Source organism: Panthera onca, chromosome A3 (genome assembly GCF_046562875.1).
Source record: "Panthera onca isolate mPanOnc1 chromosome A3, mPanOnc1 haplotype 2, whole genome shotgun sequence".
Lineage (NCBI taxonomy): Eukaryota > Metazoa > Chordata > Mammalia > Carnivora > Felidae > Panthera > Panthera onca.
In genome coordinates, this window is record NC_138341.1 from 95,028,407 (window position 1) to 95,052,511 (window position 24,105).

General features: G+C 45.9%; 1 protein-coding gene across 6 annotated transcripts in view; it reads left to right on the forward strand.

The window, feature by feature from the left end:
- The window catches only part of RALGAPA2 (Ral GTPase activating protein catalytic subunit alpha 2), a 323,002-nt gene that overhangs the window by 293,677 nt on the left and 5,220 nt on the right, over nt 1-24,105 (forward strand). For all 6 annotated transcript variants that reach the window (XM_060610992.3, XM_060611000.3, XM_060611012.3 and 3 more), the window contains 2 exons: nt 6,725-6,846; nt 22,863-22,902. In XM_060610992.3, the coding sequence (XP_060466975.1) occupies nt 6,725-6,846; nt 22,863-22,867 (127 nt within the window). In that variant the 3' untranslated portion in view covers nt 22,868-22,902. The remainder of the gene's footprint in view (nt 1-6,724; nt 6,847-22,862; nt 22,903-24,105) is intronic.

The following is a 24,105-nucleotide window of genomic DNA, read 5'->3' on the forward strand; positions in this document are numbered from 1 at the left end:
GTAGGCTCTGAGAATTCCTCTGCCTATCCTCTCTGACATTTGGCATTATTAGATTTTTTTGTTTTGCCAGTCTGGTATATATAAAATGGTATCTCATTGTGACTGTAATAATCCCTGATTATTAGTGATGTTAAGCACCTTAATATCCATTCATAGTTTATGTTCTGGAAATGCTTGTGTATTTTGCCCATTTTAACTTTTTTTTTATTTTCTTAATGCTTATTTATTTTTGAGAGAGACAGAAACAGAATGAGAGTGGGTTCGGGGCAGAGAGAGAGGGAGACACAGAATCCAAAAGGCTCCAGGCTCTGAGCTGTCAGCACAGAGCCCGACGCAGGGCTAGAACTCACAAATTGCAAGATCATAACCTGAGCTAAGTCATATTCTTAACCGACTGAGACACCCAGGTGCCCCTGCCCATTTTTTCTAATAGATTTGATTAGATTTGATTCTTTTACTGATTTCTGGGAGTTCTTTACATGTTCTGGACATTTACCCTTTGTCAGTTGTGTGTGTTGTAGATGACTTCTCCCACTTTGTACCTTGTCACTTTTTATGGTATTGTGGTAAATAGTAGTTTTTAATTTGAATACGCCCAGATGTACCAGGCTTCCCCCTTATGGTTCATGTTTTTGTTTCTTATTTAATGAATCACTCCAAATCCCAAGGTCATAAAGAATTTGCCCTATACTTTTCTTCTGGAAGTTTTGTATCACTTATTTTTTTATCTATGCAGATTTTTACTTCAAACTGAAAACTCCCTAATCTCTCTTTATAAGCTGCCTTTGCTTGAAATATATCTAGCAGTGTCATAACCCAGAGCAATGGGCACAAATCCTAGGCATTCAATAAATATTGCATAAAGCACCTATAAGCTAGGTAGTATGAGTGATGTAAGGATGAACCTGACCCATACAGTATAATACGGTATACTCATTAGGAGTATAATGGGCTAAGTCGTGGGTGCCAGAAAGATATGCCTAATCCCAGAACCTGTGAATGTTAACTTATTCCAAGATGGGTCTTTACAACTCAGTGAAGGATCTTGACATGAGAAGATCATCCTGGATTATCCAGGTGAGCCCTAAATCTAATAACAAGTGTCTTTATAAGAGACACATGAAGAGGAGGAGGCAGTATAGCCAAGGAGGCAGGGATGGGAGTGATCAGTCACATAGAGCCTGTGCAGGAAGTAAGGCCCTGCTGACACCTTGACTTTGAACTTCTGGACTCCGAGAAGTGTGAGAGAACAAACTTCTGTTGTTTTAAGCCCGCCCCCCGCCCCCTGCCCCCTGCCAACCAGTTTGTGGTCATTTACAGCAGCCACAGGAAACAAATGCAAGGATATTTAAGATGAGATGGTCCTCCATGGTAACTACAGTCAGGGCTTCTCTTTATTCTACTGTCACACCCTCAAGGGATGGATGGAGCAAGCAATGGTGGCAAACTTTGCAAGTGCCACGACTTCTCAGAGGCACATGGGGTTGGCCAGAGCCTCCCAGGCAGTGCTGAAACTTGGCTTCCCTCCCCTCATAGACCACTGCCATGGGGAATGGAGTCTACAGAGTCACAAGTGCGACCAGCTCTGGGTGGGCTTGTGTCATCGATGAGGGGCTGCATGAGTTAAGGAAAACCAGGGATAGGTAGGAAAACTGCTGCAGGACACACAGATATGACATCAGAAGGCTCCTCCAAGGCTGCTTTGTCAGGCTGGGACTAGTGGCCAGTCCTGGGAAATTTAGGGAACGTCTTTCCTTAAAAGAAAAAAAAATAGGGGCACCTGGGTGGCTCAGTTGGTTAAGTATCCGACTTTGACTCAGGTCATGATCTCATAGTTTGTGAGTTTGAGCCCCACATCTGGCTCTGCTGACAGCTCAGAGCCTGGAGCCTGCTTCGGATTCTGTGTCTCCCTCTCTCTCTCCACCCCCCCCCCCCAGTCATGCTCTGTCTCTCTCAAAAAAATTAATAAAATTTTAAAAAAATTTAAGGAATAAATAAATAAAGCAGAGAAAAGGGTGAAAATCCTAAACAGCAGTCAGCAAACACATAGCATGATTAAGTAAAAAGAAATGAAAATGAAGTAATTGTTATTTTTCTGAATTTATAAAGTCAGCATAGTCTGTGGGTGTCGATGCAGCTTAAGCCTATGGACTCAGGTTGATTTTCACGCCCATATAGATTTAAGTCAGTAGTTTAGCTTCCAACCTTGCATGAAACCCCAAACTTAATCCTGTGTACTATAGAAATCAAGCTGAAAGCAGTAAAAGTTAGAAGACCTCGGTTCTGGTCTCAACTGTACCACTGAGTAACTATGACTCTGGAAAATCACTTGAACCCTTCGCATTTCCACTTGCTGATCAGTAATGTGGAAGCCATGACACTCACCCCAGCTCACGAGGGTCTAGCATAAAGGAGGCTTGCTTGTCCTAGAGACACAGAGGTTCCTCCAGCTTATCCACTATGTTCTTTCTGGGAGATGAACCCCTAAGCCCATATTAAGTGGGGGGAAGGAGCGGGCAGTCCACATCTCGCATGTTTCTATTGTGCTCTGGAACCTGGGTCGCATTGAGGCTTCAATATGTGATTCCATCTGGTTCTCTGGGCAGCCCCAAGAGCAGATGTCAGTGTCCTCGCTTTACACATCAGGCAACCGAGGCTGGGGCTATTGAAACAGCTTGTCCTGGGTCCCCCCATGGTAGCAGGAAGAAAGCTGGAACTCAAACCTAAGCCCCTCTTGTCTCCAAAAGGCAAGCACCTTCCTGTCAGACAGCTGCTGCCATTTCTAAACATAAAAACAAATAATCAGAGTAAAGTTGGGGAGTTGGACTTGTATTCTCAGGCTTTTGTAACCCAGTTGAATTTGTCTTGAGGGTCTCAGAAAGTTCTCCTGGAAGTTTTTGATAAAATAAAAGTGGCAAATACATATTTATTCAAGTAGAGGGATATCAGTAATTGATAAAATTCTTACATCAAAACATAGACACAGCGGGTCACTGAAAAAACTCAAAATATCTAGGAACCAAGATGGATTGCTAGGTAGTAATTTAAATGTTCTCCAAATTGAGTAATCAAAGGGAAAATTCTCTCTTTAAAAAAATACTTGTGTGTGGTTTTTAATGAGATAGTAATTTAGAACAGAATTGAAGTTTTACATTTGTTAGTGGACTTTTTGAGAGAACAACAGAGCAGTGGCTAGTATTAAAACAGGTATTGGATTTCTGACCAGGTGTCTCTTTAGCTGCCTGCTTTCAGCCAGAGGCACTGACCATCCACTGCCTGGCATTATTACAGCATTCGGTTCATATCTTAACATGTCTTACACAGGAGAGGAACCTTAGAATAGCGTTTCGATGTCTAAATTATAAATGCCTTTTTTTTTTTTTATTTATGTAGAAAACAACCAGCATTGAAGCCCTAAATATATTCGATAAGAAAATGTCAGGGGTGCCTGGGTGGCTCAGTTGGTTAAGTGACCAACTTCAGCTCAGGTCATGATCTCACAGTCTGTGAGTTCAAGTCCTGCATCAGTGAGTTCAAGTCCTCTGCACTGATGGCTCAGAGCCTAGAGCCTGCCTCAGATCCTGTCTCTCTCTCTCTCTCTCTCTCTCTCTGCCCCTCCCCCACTAGCACCCTGTAACTCTCAAAAATAAACAAACATTAATTGCACGGGTCCACTTATATGCAAATTAAAAAAAAGAAAAAGAAAAGAAAATGTCAGGTGATGCTGCTTCTAATTGCCCTTGTTAGTAGTTCTAATAAATTCAGTTAAATCCCAGAGCTACATACATTCTTTAAAGCTACTAAAAGAAATGATTTTTGGCACCCTGAGCTCCTTCGCTGTTTCTAAACAGTGCCAGGATTGGGGTGGTGTTTGTTTTCTTTTTGTCATGGTGTTTACATGCCCTGGCGTGGGCCTTGAGTGAAAATGCATTTGGTGATCTCCTGGTCTCCCTGCAGTCCCTAATGGATGTTTGTCTAGATGACAACACCCAGTTTAGCGCTGTTAACGCTCCAATGACAGCATAGGACCAGCCTGGGGGTGGGGGAGTGTGTGCTACGTGTGACAAGGGCGTGAATGCGAGATTGGGAATCTTCTGTGAGGTAAACACTTCCTCCTCTGGTATCCAGTTCCGGAAGCACCTTTTTGTGCTGTCTCCCACAGTGCCTTCTTTGAGGAGTCAGACCATAAATGTTCAAGTCAGAGAATCTCAAAACTTGATTATCACCCCCGGTAACTCAAGTGCTGGACTTGCTCTTAGGAGCCCAGATTTCTCAGCCTTGACAGGGACAAGCTTACCAACTGGATAGTGTCATTCAGGGAGAGGATGACGAGCTGCTGTCTGAGGTCAATTTCTGTGGTATTATACATGACATCTCTTTGTAGGGTTGACTGCGAGCTTGATTAACATCGCAGCCACTCTTACAGATATGTGGCTTCCATAGCACATTTAGCAAAATGCATCCACTCTTCTGTTTTGTTCACCATTGTCCCAAGCACTGTATGTGGATGTGTTGGACGCAGTGGGGCCTTTCAGGAAACAGCAGGACCATTCTAGGCAGAGCATGACAGGTCTTTAGAGGGCCGCGCCTGCTCTAACCCGGGCCCTCAAGCAGACTGCGGTCTGAAAGGGGGAGCCATGAATTGCGTGTTGACAGCGGGCCACGGCTGTCCTAAGGCTCAGGTGGTTGTCAGCCATAAGTTTAGCTCAGCTCTTTGAGTAATTTGTCACGCCTCGCTCGGCCCCTGCTGGGCCAGCACGTGCCAGCTTAGTGTCAGAGTGCCTGTTCGCCAGACGGCCACTCAGGCCTAACGTCCTGCTGTTCCCTGGACCAGCGGCTTGCTGGGGCCGTGCACGGAGGGCCGAGCTGTGCGACAGCCAAGTGCTGTGCAGAATAAGCGTGTTCATAATGAGACGTGAATGGCATTAGTGGGTCCCTCTAGAATTGGGCCTGAGAGGACGCCTCTCACTGTGGAAGTTTGGCAGCCTGTTCATCAGGGCGAGTCACTGGGAGTTCAGCCTGCATTCGAGAAGCCGGTTCAGACTCCCACCACCCAGGCCTTAGGCTGCCGTGACTGTCTGCATAAAACACTGTAAATTCATCAGAGGGGCCACTTTTGAATTCTTTTTTAAAGTTACATAGAGCAAGCGTAAAGAGAAATTCTGGAACAGAGCTGCCCCATAGCTCTCGCCACGACAAAGGACGTGTTTCACATCCATGCAATCCAGCACAGTGACCCCAGCTGCATGTGGCTGCTGGGTGCTTGAAATACAGCTAGTGGGACAGAGGAACTGAATTTCTATTTTTTTATTTTAATTAATTTAAATTTAAATTTAGATAGCCACATGCGGCTCATGGCTACCGCAGTAGACAGCACAGCCCCAAGATGCCTCTGGTCTCCTGGTGTAAAAATCTTCCTCTGAATATAATTAAAGGGGGCAGAAGAGGAAGGGCCTGCATTGGGAAATCCATATGCATACTTTGACAAAAGAAAATAGAAAAACATTTTCCAATCTTAAAACACATGCTTACTGAAAGCTAATCGGAAAAGCATAATTGTCACCAACTTTTATTTTTAAAGAGGCTGTTTTGGAAAGATAGTTTTAAAATACGGTGAGAAATGCTAGAATTACTTTTGCTCTTCCAGAGCAGCAAATAATGAACTGATTGATGGTGATCCACATTCCCTGTGTTCCTGGAGAATTAGCATGATTTTCAAAACGACTAAAACACATCTTTTAACTTTTGCATTGATAACTAGGAAGGGGAAAATGAGACGTCATGCCGACTTCCCCAACTGTTAATTCATAAAGTCATACGCGCGGTGCCTCCATCCGTTGTCGAATTGTTCTGACGTTATCCTGTTATTGGAAGTGCATGATTCACCTTCCGAGGAAACAGAAGCCATACACAAAAGGGGAAGATTTGCTTTCTGCCCTATGAAAGGCTGCCACACGCAGGGGTCCTATTAAGACAGCTGGAAAGTTGCTTCAGCGTGTTACGCTTGTAAGTTTTATTGGTGACTGGTTTTTGATTACACATTTGAATGCGTGTGTTCCAGACTGCAGTTTTAATTAAAAGGCAATAGTCTTTTCTTTTTTAAATTGCATTGTGCACTCTCTGCTAGAGTCCCCCACTTATTAGTTCCTATTTTCTAATGCTCATAGCCTGTCCTGGCCTGAGGCACTGGTGCCCCCTTGGAGCATACCTTCCTGGCCTTCCCTCTTCCGTGCAGGGTCTTTTTTTTTTTTTTTTTTTAAGTGTACACCAATTCTTGCTTCAAGTGTCAATTCATTTGATAGGGGCTGAGAAGAACATTCTATCCACTGACCTAGAAAGGGAAGGTCCGACATCGTCACACAGCCGTCAGTGGAAAGAGATGCCGTCACAATCAATGCCTCTGTTTTTGTTTGTTTGGATCAACCTTAATGATTTTTTGCTATGATTCTATAACTATTGATGTTCATATTTTTCAGTAATACTGGTGTTGGATGTAACTGACTGAAGTCTAAGACAAACAGGTCTCAACATCAGAATCTTACCATTAATTATGACTTCTATTTAATTCCCTGGCAAGAGGTTAACAGACTTGGAAGGTACTTTCTTCCCCCCCACCCCACACACACATAAAAGTTGCATAACCGTATTCAAACCAGAGTGAACCGTGTCATTGTTATATGTGTCGTTCCACATGTGCACTTGTTTCCTTAATCAATGACTGCAGCTACGAAGAGAGAGCTCTGTACCTCGAAGCAATAATTCAGAACCACCGAGAAGTAATGACGTTTGAGGATTTCGCGGCCCAAGTCTTTTCTCCCTCGCCCAGCCCCTCCCTCGGCGGAACGGGTGAGTGTCTGCATTATTCTGCCCTCCCGCGCTTAGGACGCACTCGAGCAGCAGATGTACACCTGTTTTTCACAGATAAATGCTTGCAAATTTAAGAAGAGCATTCTCCCTCTGAATCAACTAATGAATATCAAAAGGAATGATGACATTCATTTTAATTTGTTTTGTATCCGAGCTGTTCACTCAGTGCTTTTCTTCAGCTATCCTGTTAACCCCCGAATCTAGCAAGGTTAATGAACTTTTTCTCAGTAATGTGCTCCGGTTCATTCAGGAGTGTAGGTTTCTTGCTGAGCTGGGAATATGTTGTTTAAAAGCGATGCCCGAATCAGTGCTTACTTATCAAAAAAGTGTTCCTCACAGTCGAAGCCGTTGCTACTAATGCTAAATGGGGATTATGCTGCCGAGATACTCGGGTCAGGGATTAATGCAGGAGAGATGGAAGGACAGTGTCCCCTGGTCCATCATTACAGCAGAGCTGCGTGCACCCTTTCTCTCTGGAGTGGCCTGTGTCACACGGACAGGCTGCCAACCAGCACAGCACCTGGCGTGGAACCTGTTTAGAAACTGGCTTTCAATCATTTTCATTTATTATGCCAATGGAATATTTCAGAAATTTCCATGAATGTCCTTGTTTTTAGGTTTTACTCTTTTTGTATTTCCAATTCAAAAAAAAAAAAAAGGGGTACTACCCCTTAAACTGATTATATGATTACTGTGGGTTTTTTTTTTTTTTTCCCAAAGAATAGAATTACTTGTGAATTTCTGCATGTAATTACAGATTAATTGCCTTTCAGAGAGTAAATGGGATATTTAGTCAATGCATGTTGAAATTCTCAATGAGGGGCTTCCTTCTTCTTCCACCGGTGTAGACACAACTGTTAGCATGCTTAATAGATTTCTAACCTGTGTCAATTGTCTCTGAACACCGCCTTACTTCTGCGATTCTGACTTGTTACTAAATATCTTACACACAAAGTGAAAAAAAATTAAATTCAGTGAAATAAATCACTTACAAATAAAATCAGCCATGCATCATTGTTTAACATCGCTGGCTTCAATCCTTGCCTCTCCGAGCTTTGTTGGGAGATAAGAAGGAGAGGCTTGCACTTTGCACAGGGAGCCAGGAGCAGCAGGCAGAAGGCCGGGGAGATAAGCAAGCTGGCCGAGGTGCTGGAGCCGGGCGATTTACATAATCACGCCTCTGCTTCCTGGTGAGGCGTCAAGAAACACAGGGATGGCCTCTATTGATCTTTGTTGAACTGGAATACTAAACAACATGAGAAAGCTTATAACTTAAAGCTTTGATTAATGTTTCCTACATTAAAAAAAAAAAAGTAGAACAGCTGTGAATTGAATTCTTTTATACCCTCTGCCAACATTCTATCTAAAACCAAAAAAAAAAAAAAAATCAGTTTCAAGGGAAATGGAGATTTCACACCACTCTGGCTAGAGGTTGAAAATCATTTCTAGTGTGTAGGTGAAAGAACATGAAGGATCTGTAGCAAAGCAAATTTTTTAAAGATCGCATTCAGCTCTTTTTCATCCTCATGAGGTCCTGGGACTTAGTTTTTCTGTGCAGGGTTTTGTGAGTTGTTGGGTTTTTTTTGTTTGTTTGTTTTTAACTCTTAAGAAAGGTTTTTGTTTCTTATAATTAGAAGAAATGAAATAATAACTAGGTATTGACATTCCTTAACTCTTACATTCTTAAGGCTCTAGATTAAGATGTTCCTGAAACAAATATTGATGAGCTTTGTTTTCCATGCATACTTTAGCATCTATGTAAATTAGTTTGATCTTTTCCAAAAGTCCATAATTATTTAAATCCATCCGAATGAGCTAGTGTGTAGGTAATATCTTAAGTGAGTCTCCAGAAGTGATTTGGGTTTTTCAGGACCTGGTATTTGGAGGCAATGGCTAGCAGGCTTCTTCGAGAGCATCACGTTGCCAAGGTCACTTAGCAGATAAGGGTCTGACAGCTCATGAGTGGGCCCTGGGACCCATACAAAAGGAACATGAAACCAAACATGGGCTATCAAGACAAATGCTGTTTCTTCCTCCTTTCAAATTGTTCGCATCCACATTACATTTCATAATGTTTAGGGTTTAGAGCATTCCGTGTTGAATGATAAAAATTTTTGTACACATATCACACCAGTCCATGAATGCAATTTTAAGTCTGGGCGGCATGTTCTCTGTCACCACTTTGCATATCTGCCCACACCAAAGATGAGGAAGGAACTGGAAAGGAACTTGATGTGAACTGAAATCTGGAGGCAGTGCAGTGAGGGCGGAGCATTTCCAGACCATAAATAGGCACATTTTCAAAAGCACATCCTCCGCTCTTCACATAGCAGTTTTGCTTTTGAGGAATCCCTATCCCAGCCTATTACCACTTTTACAGATGAAAACATTTTTCATTTATTCGGTGTCTCCTATTTTCTCGGGACAAGTACAGTCAAACCCACATGAGCCAGCTAGCTTAAACTAAGAAACAGAGGTGAACTCTTCTCTTCCAAGCCGCAAGCCAACTGGAAAAATTGACCCTGAGCCGCTTAAGCCCCCACAGTGCACTTAGGACCCAATCAGACCTTCTCGGCCAGCAGTGCCATCAAAGCAGGGCCTTGGGCTCCTGCTCACATGCATATGCACAATCTGAGGAATTAGGGGCTCCCAGGTTTTCTTTGTATCCTCCATGCAAGGGGCTTTGTTGTTAATGCGGAGGCAGAGTAACCTGAACCCTGTATTCCATCCACACTGTGTTTGTAGCAGCAAGCAGCTCCCATTTCTAGAGGGAAGGCCTGTGATATCAGCCTTGGAGTCCTATGCATAAGTAGGAAGTGTGCTCAGTGGGAGTGGCTTGTGCCCAAAGACGCTGCTGTTGGAAAATGCCTTCTCTTCAGACTCCCCCTGCCCCAGTGCTGTTCCTTGTCACCGGAGGCAGCCAGAGAGGGGCACACCAGCCAAGTAAATGTGTTTCTCTTCATGATGCACTGTCAACCACTGATGAGGATGTAGGGTCTTTAATTGTTAGCTGATAGGTGGGTGCTCTGCTTCTTAAAAAGAGGTTTAAAAAAGAAACTATTTTCCAAGTCAGAAAATGTTATTTTAAAACACCACCTACCACATACATATTCTGTCTACTACTTGTACTACTTGTACTCATAATACCTCATACTCATAATAAGTATTTGAGCTGCCTTTTTTTTTAGCCCTGTAGTTTATGTTCCTTTTGATTCCTTCCTTATTGACCAGCAATTTCTGAAAGGTAGCCAGTGTTAAAATATTTGCTGCAGTTAACACACACACACACACACACACACACACACACGTGTGTGTGTGTTTACATACATATATGTTTTATGCAGGTATACATACTCATTTAACACATACACACATTGGGGTGAGGGACTTGGCTTGTGTTTTCATGCATGTTCCTAAGGAAGGGGGGGGGGCTGCAGAGAGGCCTTCAAAGGGTTAACTGGAATGGGCACCCTCGACTGCTGGGCGGGGCTGATGTAATCACTGCAGCTCACAGCCAAGTGCATCTGTTCACCATGAGGTCATTCTTCTGCATGCTAATGATTTGGAAAATCAAGTCTAATGTTTGACATTATCGGAAAGGATATAAATAGTATAAATCTTTACCTTTTGGAAGCTGGTCTTATACACAAGAAGAGAAAAAAGAAACTTTAGCTTGGACCTGAGATTTTGTTTTTTCCAAGAACTGTTTTAAAGGTTGTGTCTAGATCTTAAAACCTTGGAGGAATCCACTTGTGTCTGTTGATAAATGAATCCCCAAATCCCTATTACAGTCACAGCTAGCAATTTGGTAGTGGAGGACTACAGGTATGTCTGATTTAATATCTGATTTTAAGAATTTCCAAGTGCCTTGGTTGGAACCTGATAAAGGCTGAGTTTTTTGAAGAATGTCCCAAAACCAAGTTAAATGAGTTGTTCTCAGTATACACAAATCAACAGTGTTTGCTGAAGATGCCAACACTGTTTTTGGTTCCTTTCTACCTTAATATTCCTGTAGGAAACCAGCAGAGGGAGCACAAATCTTTGTTTATTTGTGAGCCCTACATAAACACATTTGATTCCTCCAAGATGTGGTCAGACATACTTTCACCTTTGTGATAGGCTAGGTGTAAAGGTTCCAGAATTTAGAGCAAGTAGGAGGAAACTCCTCATTCGGCTCCACCCGATTCTGTCATTCTTGATGTAGGTCATATTTGGAACTTAACCCAGATTAGTCTGAGTCGGTCTTAGGAGGTTGCCACCACCATGCCTATTCACAAAACCGTAAGCTTTCAGCGGTCACGCTCAGGAAGTGCACATGTGCCCTCTTGGAGAGGATTATTGTGCTCACCTACCTAATATAAAAGACTTTTGTAATTTTCTTCTACAACAAAATCAAATTAAGTTCATAGAACCTATCAGAAGACTCTGCCTGGTGTCACTGGATCATTCCGGTGACCCTCATAAGACTGCAGGTGTATTGGTCCCAAAGTGAAGCTGGCAAGTGGATGCTACACAAACTACTTTTGTAACTCATCAGCCTTTACCTAGAGGAGTTCACCGGCTGGACCCCCGAACCATACACAGTGGCTACATGTGCCAGGATGTTGCAGGCTTGCCATTCTGCACACAGATCCCCCACATGACCAGTTTCCTGGCAGTTAGCAATCAGGCTGATCCCCAGAAACTGCACAAGGGAGACTCTAACTGTAACCCCCCAAAAGATGACAGATTTTCCCCATTCACTGAGGGTGGTCATGTTACCAATTCACTCAGCCTCTCTCTCTCCCCCTCTCTCTCTGTCTCTCTCTCCCACCCTCCTCCCCCACACTCCTCTCTCCTCTCCTTCCTCCATTCCTCCCTCCATGTTAAAGTGTTCTTCATAAGGTTTCTATTGATAACATTTCTTATGTGTTCACCTTCCTATTAAATTTGCTGAAACCAGCAAAGAACACTGGAGAACATGGAACTAGAAGAAGCTTCAGGGGATATGAAGCCTAACTGCTTCACATCAATTTTGAGTAAGCTGAAGACCAAGCTATAAAGGGACAACCAAAAGGCCATGGGCAATTTGGCAGTGGGGTCCTCACCCCTCATTCCACACTTTCTTTTCTTCCCAAAGTGGAGTCCAGTTTTAGTGACATCATCCAAGACTCAGATGGTTATCACCATCCCCTACTTGGTAAGCTGTCACCAAATGCTGGCTGTCAGTTATATTGGTCACAGAGTTCCTAACCAGCCAGTTATAAGAGTTTGTCAGTCTACAAACTCCTCCTCCCTGAGGAGGAGAGAAGCAAATACTATCTTAATGTTTTTCAAACAGAGCCTGTTCAGGAAAGCTGTACCTTCCTCATTGCTCTTCAGAAAGTCTTCAGGAGACAAGAATGAAATTTAGGGAAGTGATAGTGCTGGAAACATAAGCCACAGAAACTCAGGTTATGGTTGTTCTAATGACAGCCAATCACTTCACTGGCCAGCACACCCACATAATTGTGACAGTGTGTAAGGCGGCCTTGTAGTTGTGGCTGCAGAATCCTTTAAGGAGCCCTCTCACTCCTGCTTCTAACCAACCACATCAAACAGAGGAGGGAACTGAAGCCCAGAATATACTCTGACTTCATGGAGTGAGCAAACATGCATTAGAGGCTCCCACGTGCCCTGGATAAGTCAGGTCCCAAGGGTTCAGGCAGGCCATCCCAACACTTGGAGGGGCCTCTGACATTCTGGGGCTAGGAGGAACACAGCCAGGACCCAGGCCCAGAGCCTATGTACCCACACGCTGCTGCTGAAGCCTAGAATAAAGGCAGATGGCAGTGCCCATCAGCAAACCTTTGACCTTTCATACCCCATTCATTGCCAGGGTTAATGGATCTTCCTCCATCAGTACTTAACACAGCCCAGGCTTGCCTTCTTTTGCTCTTTCTTGCATACAGTCACCCTAATCATTTCCACTCCACTGTTTTCCTGTCCTCCTGGCTCAACACAGGCCAGAGCCTTCCACTGACACCAGCCTCCCCAGCTTCCTTGGAGGCTCTTTGCAGGGAGGATGGATTCCCTTGAGTGGGCTAGTGTCTTCTGTGTTCCAGTGTGTGGCCACAGCCATGTTACCTGTGGTTCTACAGCTTAGTCTGATTCTGTAAAATGGGTCTAATAAGAAACCTCCTTAAGTGTATTCATAAGGATTCAGCAAGTTAATATGTGTAAAGAGATGAGCACAGTGCCTGGCACATAGAGAACCCTCAGCAGGTGTTTACTGGGCTATCATGCTCACCCACCCTGTCTGTCCATGTTTTTCCTCACTCCATCTTATGCAAACCTCTTCTTCTTCCAGCCCATCTTCCTCTTGTCATCCTCTTGGAACATGCACCTCCCGATTCTTCCTTTCTCATCCTGGAATATACTACTGCCTACCCATTTACCTGTCTGCTGGAAGGGGAGTGCAAGCCAGGGACTGCAGTTGTGGAAATGTTATCCTGGCGCCCTCCGTGGGGATAGTCCCATAAATCAAAGCCATGGCTGCTGGCTTTTTATTAATGTTAGTTAAAGATCTAGAAGAAAGCTCAGAACTCCAATAAAATCATCCAGAATTTTCCCTTAAAGACAAGTTCTGTTAGGTCATTGTCTATTCAAGAACTCAGGCCACCCCCACTCAGCAACCTCAGCACGTTTGGCTGTAGCCAACCAGGTGCTGCCGCATGGCCTACAAAGAGCTAATTGCCCCACACAGAGTTTCTATCCCAGCAGTCCCACCCAGAGCCAGCCCGAATCTTCCTTTACACATAACCAGCTCAATTCTGACCCCTTTCATATGACATATTTTTTAAAACTTAAAATGTATTCATCTTGCAAAGATGATGAAGATTGGGTTTCCTTAAACCACCCATAATGCCATCACCCACACCCAGTAATGCTGGCCCCAGCTTGTGATTCACCTGCGAATCCCTGTGTATCCTTATGCTATATCCCTCCTCTAGAGATGTGCATATGTTGGTCTGGGGTGTGGCCTGAGCATGAGGATTTTCTTTTAAAAATTCCTGAGGGCAGAGCACCTGGGTGGCTCAGTAAGCTGAGCTTCCATCTTCAGCTCAGGTCATGATCTCCAGGTTCGTGAGTTCGAGCCCCATGTCAGGCTCAGTGCTAACAGCTCAGAACCTGGAGCCTGCTTCAGATTCTGTGTCTCCCTCTCTCTCTGCCCCTGGCCCCTTGCACTCTGTCTCTCTCAAAAATAAATAAACATTTGAAAAAAAACTCCTGAGGGCATTTTATTATGCAGGCAGGACTGAGAACCACTGTCAAGGCATCTTTGTAATGCTTGGATCCTCATTTTAATGTGCCATTTAACTTGTCATTACTTCTATCTTGGTTTTTCTTAGCCTATGTAAGTCATGTGTGTGTGTGCGTGTGTGTGCACACGTATTCTATCTATAATGGGCAGTAAATTCTTTAGAGAATGACACATGTAATTTCTTTCTTAAAACATATGCAACAGGAATAAAATAGAAATGTGGACAGAATAATTCAGGCTGTTGCTTGAAGTGGCATAGGTGTCTTGAGGCCACAGACGTGTGTTGGGCCTGAGACAGACGCAGGGCAGACTCCTGTGATTGTTCAGCTGTCCCCTCTCTCCCTGGTCTCCTAGTGAAAGTGGACCAGTGATAAGCAATATGACCAAAACCTGGTGTGAAAAAGGCAGGGGAAGCCACAAGGCCTGGGTACTCCACAGACCAGATAATGTGGTTTGAATAACTGATATGTGATTTGGCATCCTTTCCTAAATGGTATTGTAGATTTTAAAGAGAATTCTTGATAGCCCTGTTTAGCACCAGATTTTGCTTCATGCTTATTCATCTCTTTTTCCTCTTAAAATGCTTTTGTTGTCCTCAGTGTCAGCTCCGGGAGGGGAAAGAAAGAGATGAGACAAACATTTGTTCCATTTGGTCCAGTAGACCACAATGGTGCTACCTGTCAAATGTTGCCATCTCCAAATTCACCCTGCCCCTCCCCCCAGGGCTGTGCTAGGCATCTTAAGGGAACACAAAGATTCTGGAAGCTTCATTTTCCATGTCTTTCCTACCCTTCTGGAGCTTGCAGTCTTGTTAGGGAAGAGCAGATATTCAGGAACCACTAAAAAAATGGCTACTTATGAATAAGCCCAGATTAGTTGCTTCTGAACTATAATCACATATCAAAAAGATACGGGGGGGGGGGGGGGAGAAAGAGATACAGTGAGCCAAAGGTGTGGGTCTGTTGGGTTGAGATTTTCCTGAAGTGGGCTGTGCCATCTACCTTGTGAGCCTGGAAGAGAATGGAAACTTACCTAACATGTATTAGATACACTACTAAGTCCCTCACCAGTCATTTAAGAAAATTTTTTTCATGTTTATTTTTGAGGGGGTGGGGAGAGAGAGGGCGTGTGAGTGCACACATGCACACGAGTGGGGGACAGACAGAGAGAGGGAGACAGAGAATCAGAAGCAGGCTCTGTGCTGACAGCAGAGAGCCCGACACAGGGCTCAAACCCACCAACCTGTGAGATCATGACCTGCACCAAAATCAGATGCTTAATTAACCTACTGAGCCACCCAGGCACCTCTCCCACCAGTCAATTTTTAACTTTCCCACGTTGGCTAAAAATTGAGATGTATGACAACTGGAAGGCCATGGACAAGAAGAATAAAATAGGGGACAGTCAACATGGGAAGAACACAGAGGAAGAAATGACTCCTTCCAGAGCCAGCGTGGGGAACCACCGCCCCGACCGTGAGGCTGGTGCTGAGGTTAGGGGATGTTCACAGATTCCCAGAAAAAGAAGGGACCCAAGAGTATTCATTCTAAAGTATTGCCATCACATCTAAATTGTTCCTTTGGAAGAACTTGAAGATGCTGGTTTTTCTGTGAGCTGTCTTGACTTTAGTTCTGATTTTGCAGCCTTCACAGGGTTTTAAATGCAAGTGGCATCTTCCTCCCTGCCTAACTGTTAATTACAGTTCCCGTGACACTTTTGCAGTTGCCAAGAGATGGCCGGCAGGTACCAAGAATTTTTCTCAGAGGCAATTTTTGGAAATGACTCTTAATTAAAGCTCATGTGAAGTAACATTGAGGATTTGTTTCAGAAGAACCTGGAGCTTCTGACACCCCATGTTCACATTGGGATGTGAACTGCAACTGTGACCGTAGTGTTCTCCTGGTTCTAGAGGGTGGAGCATGTGCAAACCACAGCCATTAAGGTGGGCTCCTGAAGACTCCATGACCTTGCTTAAGTTTCTAGCAACAACCAAGCCAAAGCAGAGGCTGAATGGAAGCTCTCTTACTAGCATTTAAGTCTGCTGACAGAAAATAGAATACTACATTGTCTCCTTTTCCAGAAGTATATATGCTGATAACCAGGAGGTAAACCTCTACATAGCATAATAAAGAGAAAAGCTGGTTCCTTTTCTCTAGTTAACCTACAAAGGCCCTCAAAAGGCTGGGGTGGGGGGGGAATCCCTAAAAAAAAAAGGGAAACATGCCAGTCAACTTTGTAAAAAACAAAAAACAAACAAAACTACCCCACCATAATGTATTTACAGCATTCACTGGCCAAAATTCATTTCTCAGCACAGAGGAAAACCTAATAGCATCTCTGTAGAGTGTACAGAGAGAAAGAACAGGCAAAACCCTATTTTTTGACCACTTCAGGAATATGAGACAATGAAATCCCAGATGCATAGAGGACACATTCTACCTGCCTGTGTCCCCACACCAGACCCCTCCCACCTCCCCCTGCAGTGCTGAGCCCTTACCTGTAGTGGGGTCCTCGGCCTACTTGGTCACCCAGCCTATCTCTTCTATCAAGCAGGGTCGACTGATCTTGAGATTGCCCGAAGGTGAGGACAGCTGCTGTGGGTCTTCCAGGACTCAGGTGGCAGGGTCCTGCTCCCCCCGCCCTGATCCCAGGCAAAACCAAGGAGTGCAGGTTCCCTTGCCATTGCTGCTGAAGTATGTTTGGGCAGACCCTGCAGCTGGTTCGTGTCCCAGAGCCTGTGCGTGGTAGTTAGGGAAACCCTGTTCCCTAGCTCTGTCCCCAGGGCTCAGGGAAGCAGCTAGAGGAACAGCCTGACTGTTACAGCAGAGCCCTCTGTAACACCTGGGAGAGCGGCTTTCCAAGTCCAGGCCCTCCTGACCAGGGGATGTGAACCAACCCAAGAACATCAGGGCGAGAGTCCCAGAGGGAAGGGACGACCACAGAAGAAGCCAGAAACGAGACTCCGCAGGCCGCTAGGCTGCCTCTGTTCTTTATTCCAATTCCCCAAAACTGGTGACTCTGCTAGAGGCCATATTTATATATTAAAGCTCAGTCCAGCTTGGGCCCTGGGGACAGACCTTTGGTACAGCCCAAGTGGATGGGAACTGTGGCCTCACTTCTAAGATCATCACATAAGCCCCCTGAGGGTCAGAATATTTACTGTGCACTAGTATGGAAGGTACAGAAATGGGCAGAACAGCAACCACACCCTCCATGAGGCCCATCTTTTAGTTTTTTTAATGTTTACTTATTTTGAGGGGGTGGGGGGCAGAGACAGAGAGAGCAGGTGCTGTGCTGGCCGCCAGCGCAGAGCCCAGTACAGGGCTTCAACTCACAAACCATGAGATCATGACCTGAACTGAAACCAAGAGTCAGACACTTAACCGACTGACCACCAAGGCGTCCCTGAAGTTTATCTTTTAGATGGGTGAGAAAGATGCTGGCCTCTCAGAAGCTGAGGGGTGCCAAGAAAAAAAAAAAGCAGCAGGGAAGGAGGACCAGGAGTGCAACTGAGAAGCATCACTGGGGTGATAGCCTCTTCAACATGGGATGTGGGGAAGTCCTCACTAAGAAAACATTTGAGGAGAGGCTTGAAGGAGGTAAGGGAGCAAGCCATTTAGAGTCTGGGGGAAGAGCACTCCAGGCAGAGGAAACAGCAAGTGCAAAGGCCCTGAGGCAGGCATTTCCTGGTATGTTTGAGGAACAGTGAAGGGCCCATCATGGTTAGAGCAAAGCAAGCAAGGAGGTGAGGAGGAGGAGGAAGATCAAAACAGCCTCACAGACCTAGGGAAAGACTTTGGCTGTTACACTAGTGAGCAGGGCAGCTCCTGGAGGGTGTTATGCAGTGGGGTGACACGATACAATTCTTGATTAAAAAGATCACTGACTTCTATGGGGAGGATATTCTAGGGGAGGGGCAGCAGGGATAGTTAGATAATAGTTAGATAATATTTCATTCCCTACATATTCCCACCACCTGCCACACAGCAGGCATAGAAGACATGTTGACTAATGAATAAATGTTGCACTAATCGAAGAGATGCTCCCCCTGAACGTTCTCCATGGGACCGCTAGAGGGGCCTACCTCTCCCCTCCCCCTAGTGACTCCCATATCCCTAGTGCCACAGAACACAGCCCCTTACTGGGACTATACAGGTGAGGGGAGCATGGTGACACCCACCTCTTTGGGTCTGCATGGTGGGAGGAAGAAGGTAAAAAGGAGATGGGCAGAACTTTGACTTGCAGTCAGGTCAAGACCTGCTTAAGACAAGCCCCCAACCAGACTCACGCCAGAATCCAGTGGTCAGGAACCTGTGGGCTGGTGTGAAGAATCATGGGAGATAACTCCCTGATACACAGAACATTGTTTGAAGAGATGTAAAATGACAGTGGTGATCCAGAAGAGCTAGGATATGAGGGTAAGTTTCCTTGGCATTGTTTTGTTCTTAGAAAAATAGTCTCAGGGCACTTCGTGGCTCAGTCAGTTAAGCGTCCAGCTGCAGCTCGGGTCATGTACTCATGGTCCATGGGTTACAGCCCTGCATCAGGTTCTGTGCTGAGAGCTCAGAGCCTGGAGCCTGCTTTGGAATCTGTCTCCTTCTGTCTCTACCCCTCCCCTGCTTGTGCTCTGTCTACTCTCTCAAAAATAAATAAACCTTAAAAAAATTGTTTTAATAATGTATATAATTTGATGTTTTTAGTACATTCGCAAGGTTGTACAACCATCACCTCAAACCTAATGTTAGAACTTTTTAATTCATCCTAAAACAGAGAAAAACCCATGTACCCATTAAGCTGTCAGTCCCCACTCCCCCTACCCTATGTCTAGCCCATGGCAACCTCTAGTCTACTTTCTGTCTCTATGGATCTGCCCATTCCAGATATTTTGTATAAATGGAATCATACAGTACATGGTCTTTGATGACTGGCTTCTTTCATTCGGCATGGTCTCGGGTTCATCCATGTTGTAGCCTATGTCAGTATTTCTCTTCTTTTATTGCCAAATATGCATTCCATTGTCATGGTAGGCCATGGTTTGGTTGTCCGTTCATCAGTTGGTGGACATTTGGGCTATTTCTGCTTTTTGGCTATATTAGGAATATTCCTGCTATCAACATTCCTGAGCTGTTTTGCTATTTCGAGATATGAATTCAGTCTGGTAAGATGAACAGCCCTGCCATGGCTAAGATGTAACTGAGATATTAGTATTCACATTCTGTGAAATAGCAAGAGGGTCTAGACACTGCTGTCTCCGTGAGGGCCTGACAAGAAAAGTTCAAACCCAGATAGTAATCTTCAATTTATAGTTTAGTTAAATTCAGCCATAGGTCCATATAAGTATATTATAGCTGTGGAAGGGAAAGAAGAATGCCAGAATGAGCCTTCCACCCACTTGCCTAGCCCCCTGCACAGGTGCGTATGCTCGTGCAGGCACATAATCCACACGATGCCTGCCTTCCTTTTGGTCCAGCTGTCCCAGCTTTCTGATTCAGAACCAGAGTCGATGGGCAAGACCAACGACCAAAAAAAGGAAGCCCAGTATCAGGGCCAGCGCCAGGGCACAGCCACTGCTGCTGGGTTGGAAATACTGAGAGCCATCCTTGGGCCATTTGGAAATGTTAATTAGGCTGGCTGATTCCCACTGGTCTTGAGTTGCCAGTGTTGAGTTGAGCATGTAGGCTTACCCCATCCATGGCTGCACCTGTTCCCTTCCTCAGAGCCGTTCCAAGGGGTCTGAATAGCTCAGACTGCTCTCTGATCTCCGGCTCTGTCCGCCTTCCTGCTGGGAGGATATTTAGCGCTCGCCTAAAGCTGGAACCGTGGTCCACTGTTTCTCTCCCTCAGCCATGCCAGCTCTCAAAATCATTCCCTTCCCTAATTATCTTGAACCAGTTAATCATTTTCCACACTGACTGTTCAGTAACAAGGACCCAGGGAGAAGCAGCCACTTTTCTTGTCTGACCCTGCCCAGTGTTATCCCAGGTGGCAGTCCCGGATGGCAGCCTTTCCTCAGAGATAAGAAGCTCCGTTCAAATCCTTGCTCTTCTGCTATCCCAGCAAGTCCCACCAGAGAACACATGCCACAAAAAGACCCACCAGTTCTTGAAAAGCCTCCACTAGGCAGAGCTGTGGGGAACACAGCAGATCTCCAATCAAGACTATTGTGTCCTGTGTTTTATGAAATCCTTGTTGATATCCAGAGTATCCAAGAAGCTGCATGAGGCCCAAGAAATAAGACATCTTTCTCTAAAAGTGACTTCTGGGTTCTCTGGGCTCCAGCTCTGTGTCTGAGCCGCTGAATGGCTACAGTTTAGCCCTTGGTGTCGGGCTGATGCATGGAGGGCTCTCTCCAGAGGGGTCCCACCCCGCTGCCCTTAGAAGTCTAAATGCTACTCCCGAGTCCCAACACATATAAGAAAACTTTGAATCTGATGCACATATTAACCCTATCACCCGATGTGGCTCAATGTCTTTTTCACTATGACCCCACTATGGAGGTTCCCAAGACATTTGGATTTCCTAATTGGTCTCCTCCCCCACCGAAACACTCCACAAATACTGTATATTTGTTTATTTACCATTCTGGTATCTGGGCTTTCTTCATATAAAAAATATGGTATTTTTGCCCCCCAATTAGAATGCATGCCATAGGTCCTCCACCAAAGCCTCCCATAGGCAGGAGCTTCATCTGCTCTGTTCATGCCTATAACCAAGAGCCTGGAACAGAACCTGGCACATCTCAGGTGCCGAACTGATGAAAAGATGAAATAATTATGCTCTGTGTGTCTGCCCAACACCCCTAAGCATCACATGCCTCCTGTCTTCCAAGCACTGTGCTCTCTTCTGGTGCCTTCCAGCACTGCCCAGGCTAGTTGGTGTCTCACACTCACCCCCAGGGATATATCAGGAAGCTGACAGCCTACTCCTGTGTTCCATGTGTGGGCCCCCACCCTTTGGTAGCACTGCCTGTGTGTCAAGGGCAAGTGACATTTGAGCCCCGTGGAATAATTAAGGCAGCCCCCAACTGTCTCTGTCTTTGCATCTCCTTAACTCACCCATGGACTGGCAGTCACTGAGACATTCTGTTTGGTCCAGCACACCACACCAGGCTGCATCTGGGGACACACTGGGGAGAGGAGCAAACCAGTCCTCATCAGCAATTACAAACAAGTCTTCCATTGTTAGCTGCGCCATCTGTTTTCTTGGTACGCCCAGCATAACCAGGGCTGAAGGGCTGCAGGGGAGGGAGACCAAGGAGCCCCTTCATGAAGAGACCCCATTTGCTCACCCTGGAAAGAGTAGGTAGCATGGTACCCTGAAAAGCTGGGCCTCCCCAACTCAAGGAAGACAGACCCGCTGAGAGACATTGTACATATGCCATCTTCCATGAGAAGAAGTGGGGTGCCACAGCACAATGCATTGGGAGAAAACAGGAAATCTAGATAATCCTATTATCGAGGATCCATGGAAAACATTCTAGTCTGTTACCAACAATCAACACAGTCACAAGTCTCCTGTGCCCTAGAGCACAGTCAATGTATAGAGAATGAGCAAGTAACAGTGGTTGAAAATCAAATAAGACTTATCATCCACAATCAGTTATTTATCCTGAAATTCAAAACCCCAAGTAATTTTGCCGGGGTGGGAATATTTTCAATAGATCATAGAAAGTGCACATTTCTTCTGGAAAGCCCCACCTAAGAGTATGTCATTGGTTCTTCTGATGGCCTTCTGAACCACCGACTTAGAAACTGGCCCTGGTCACTGTGCCAACCTTGGCAAGGGGGTCAGCAGACAATCCAAGTTTATGACTGTGGCCGTGCAGACAACGGGCCGTGTCACTGATGAATGTCCTTTGTCCAGATTTAATGGTGGCCGAGTGACACTGAATTCAGGATTGCTGTGGGGGTTGGGGTGAGGAGCTATGCCTGGTACAAAACGAGGGTGAGGATTTGCTGAGGGAAACCCACAGAGGAAATTGGATGTCTGTGGGAGGGATGGGGGCGAGGCAGGGGGGCGGGGATCGAGAAAACCTGTCACAAAGTACGGTGATTCTCAGATCGTCTCTCAGGGTCAGCATGACTGCTGAGATCCTCCAGCTTCGTGAGTGAGGGTGAGCTTACAGTCCCATTTCAACTCTGTGGGGTCCCCTTCCCTGCTGCCCTCCGCACAGCATGCTGCATGCTTCCTCCCTGGGTACCATCGTATCGCAGGTGACACTAGGACTGAGTTCACACACTGTGTACACTCAGAAACCAGTGACATGAAACTAAGAGGCATGTAAACTTGCATATGCTTAGAGGCTGCCAATTCTTTTTTCAGGTCATCCATTGAATTCCAAATGCTCATCTTGAAAATTAATACCTTTGACTATATGTTAGACCAAATCTGTCAGCAGATACAGGGCAACAGGAAAAGAAACACGGTGGTCAGTGTTGCTCTGCGTCTGTAGAGCTCCCAACAGCGTCTACACAACACATGCTAGGAGCACCGCTGTCTCTTTCATTTCACATTTATAAATGTGACCGCAGCTAGAACTCTGTCCTGCCAAGTAGAATTTTTAGTGAATTTCCAGTTGGTAATGATCTCCAAGGCGGTGACAACACTCAGGCAGCACAGGAATAAATGTCTTATTAGCACTGCGTTCATTATCAAGTTGGGCTACGGGTGTGCTGGGCTTGTGTTCATTTGATTTTATGTTCTTTCCCTTTAGATTAAAATACGTAAAGGTCTCATTGCCACGTTTGAGCAAGGTAAGACTGACGCTTTGGATTTGCCCAACGGCCCTGCTTTTGGGGAAGGGGGTGTAAATTCACCAACCAGCCTCCTTCTGTGGCTAACACCGCACTGAAATGCCCCTCTAGTTCCTGCTGTCCCCATCTCCCCTCCCGAGGGGCCCTGCCCACACTCGTGCCCCTGCATGTCTGTGCTGCCCGGGGAAACCCAGACTCGCCTTTCTTCTGCCCGTGCACTCTGGGCGGAATCCGACACCAACACCTGCCATCCTGGAACATGTCTTTGTCGCCCGCCCTTTTGTGTGAAGGGCCACAGGGAGCCAGTGGACCCGGGGCCGCCCCCTTTTTTGTTGCCCAAGCCAGGAGGAGCAGGATCTTGAGATGGGCCGATAAGATGTGGCACGTGCTGGGCCGGCCTTTGACCGCTCGCCTTAACGGGTGCCTCCAAGGCCTCGGTGCGGGGAGGGCAGGTCATCCGGATGGGGGGAGGGGGGACTGCTGAATGGAACAGCTGGGGGAGGAAGAGCAGACAAAAGCTGGGGGAGCACAGAGGGTGAGGAACCCGGGGATGGGCTGCAGTTTAGGACCCAGAGGGCAGGCTGGCTGCAGCAGGTGTGACCTCTGTAGGCCTCTCCTTTCTGCCCTGGCTCTGGGCTCCAGGCCCTGCCCCGTGCCACCTGTGGCAGTGCCGGCTGGGGGTGGCCCAGGCTGCACCGATTCATGGGCTCACAGGTGGAAGGGACACCAGATGGTGACGATGCTAACAGTAATAATACTGGAGGACACCAGCGAGCTGTCATTTATTAACCATATTGCCACAGTGGAACGCATGGCACAGATGCCCGTCACCATCTTGGGAAAAATGCAGGTGGAATGTTAGCCTGGAGACTTCTGGATTTATCCAAAACATCATCCTCCTCCACCTGCAGGCCAGACCCTCCGACCCAGCTACCCTTTCTTTCTCCCTCTGCCACAGCTTTGGCCCAGTCCCAGAACTGTTCCAAACGGGGCCTAGTTCCTTGAGCCCCCAGAGGCGACAAGCCCCACACACCTGGGTGCTCTTACTGGGTGGGGCAGAGTGGAGCTGTACAGTCCTGTCCTGCAGAAGTCTTTATTTCTGGGACCCCATATCCCTGGGGATCCTCCTGCTCCTGCCACAGAACGGTGACATGGGGCTCAAGTGTCCTTTGAACAGACCCCCAGCTTCCAGCAGGAGGAAGA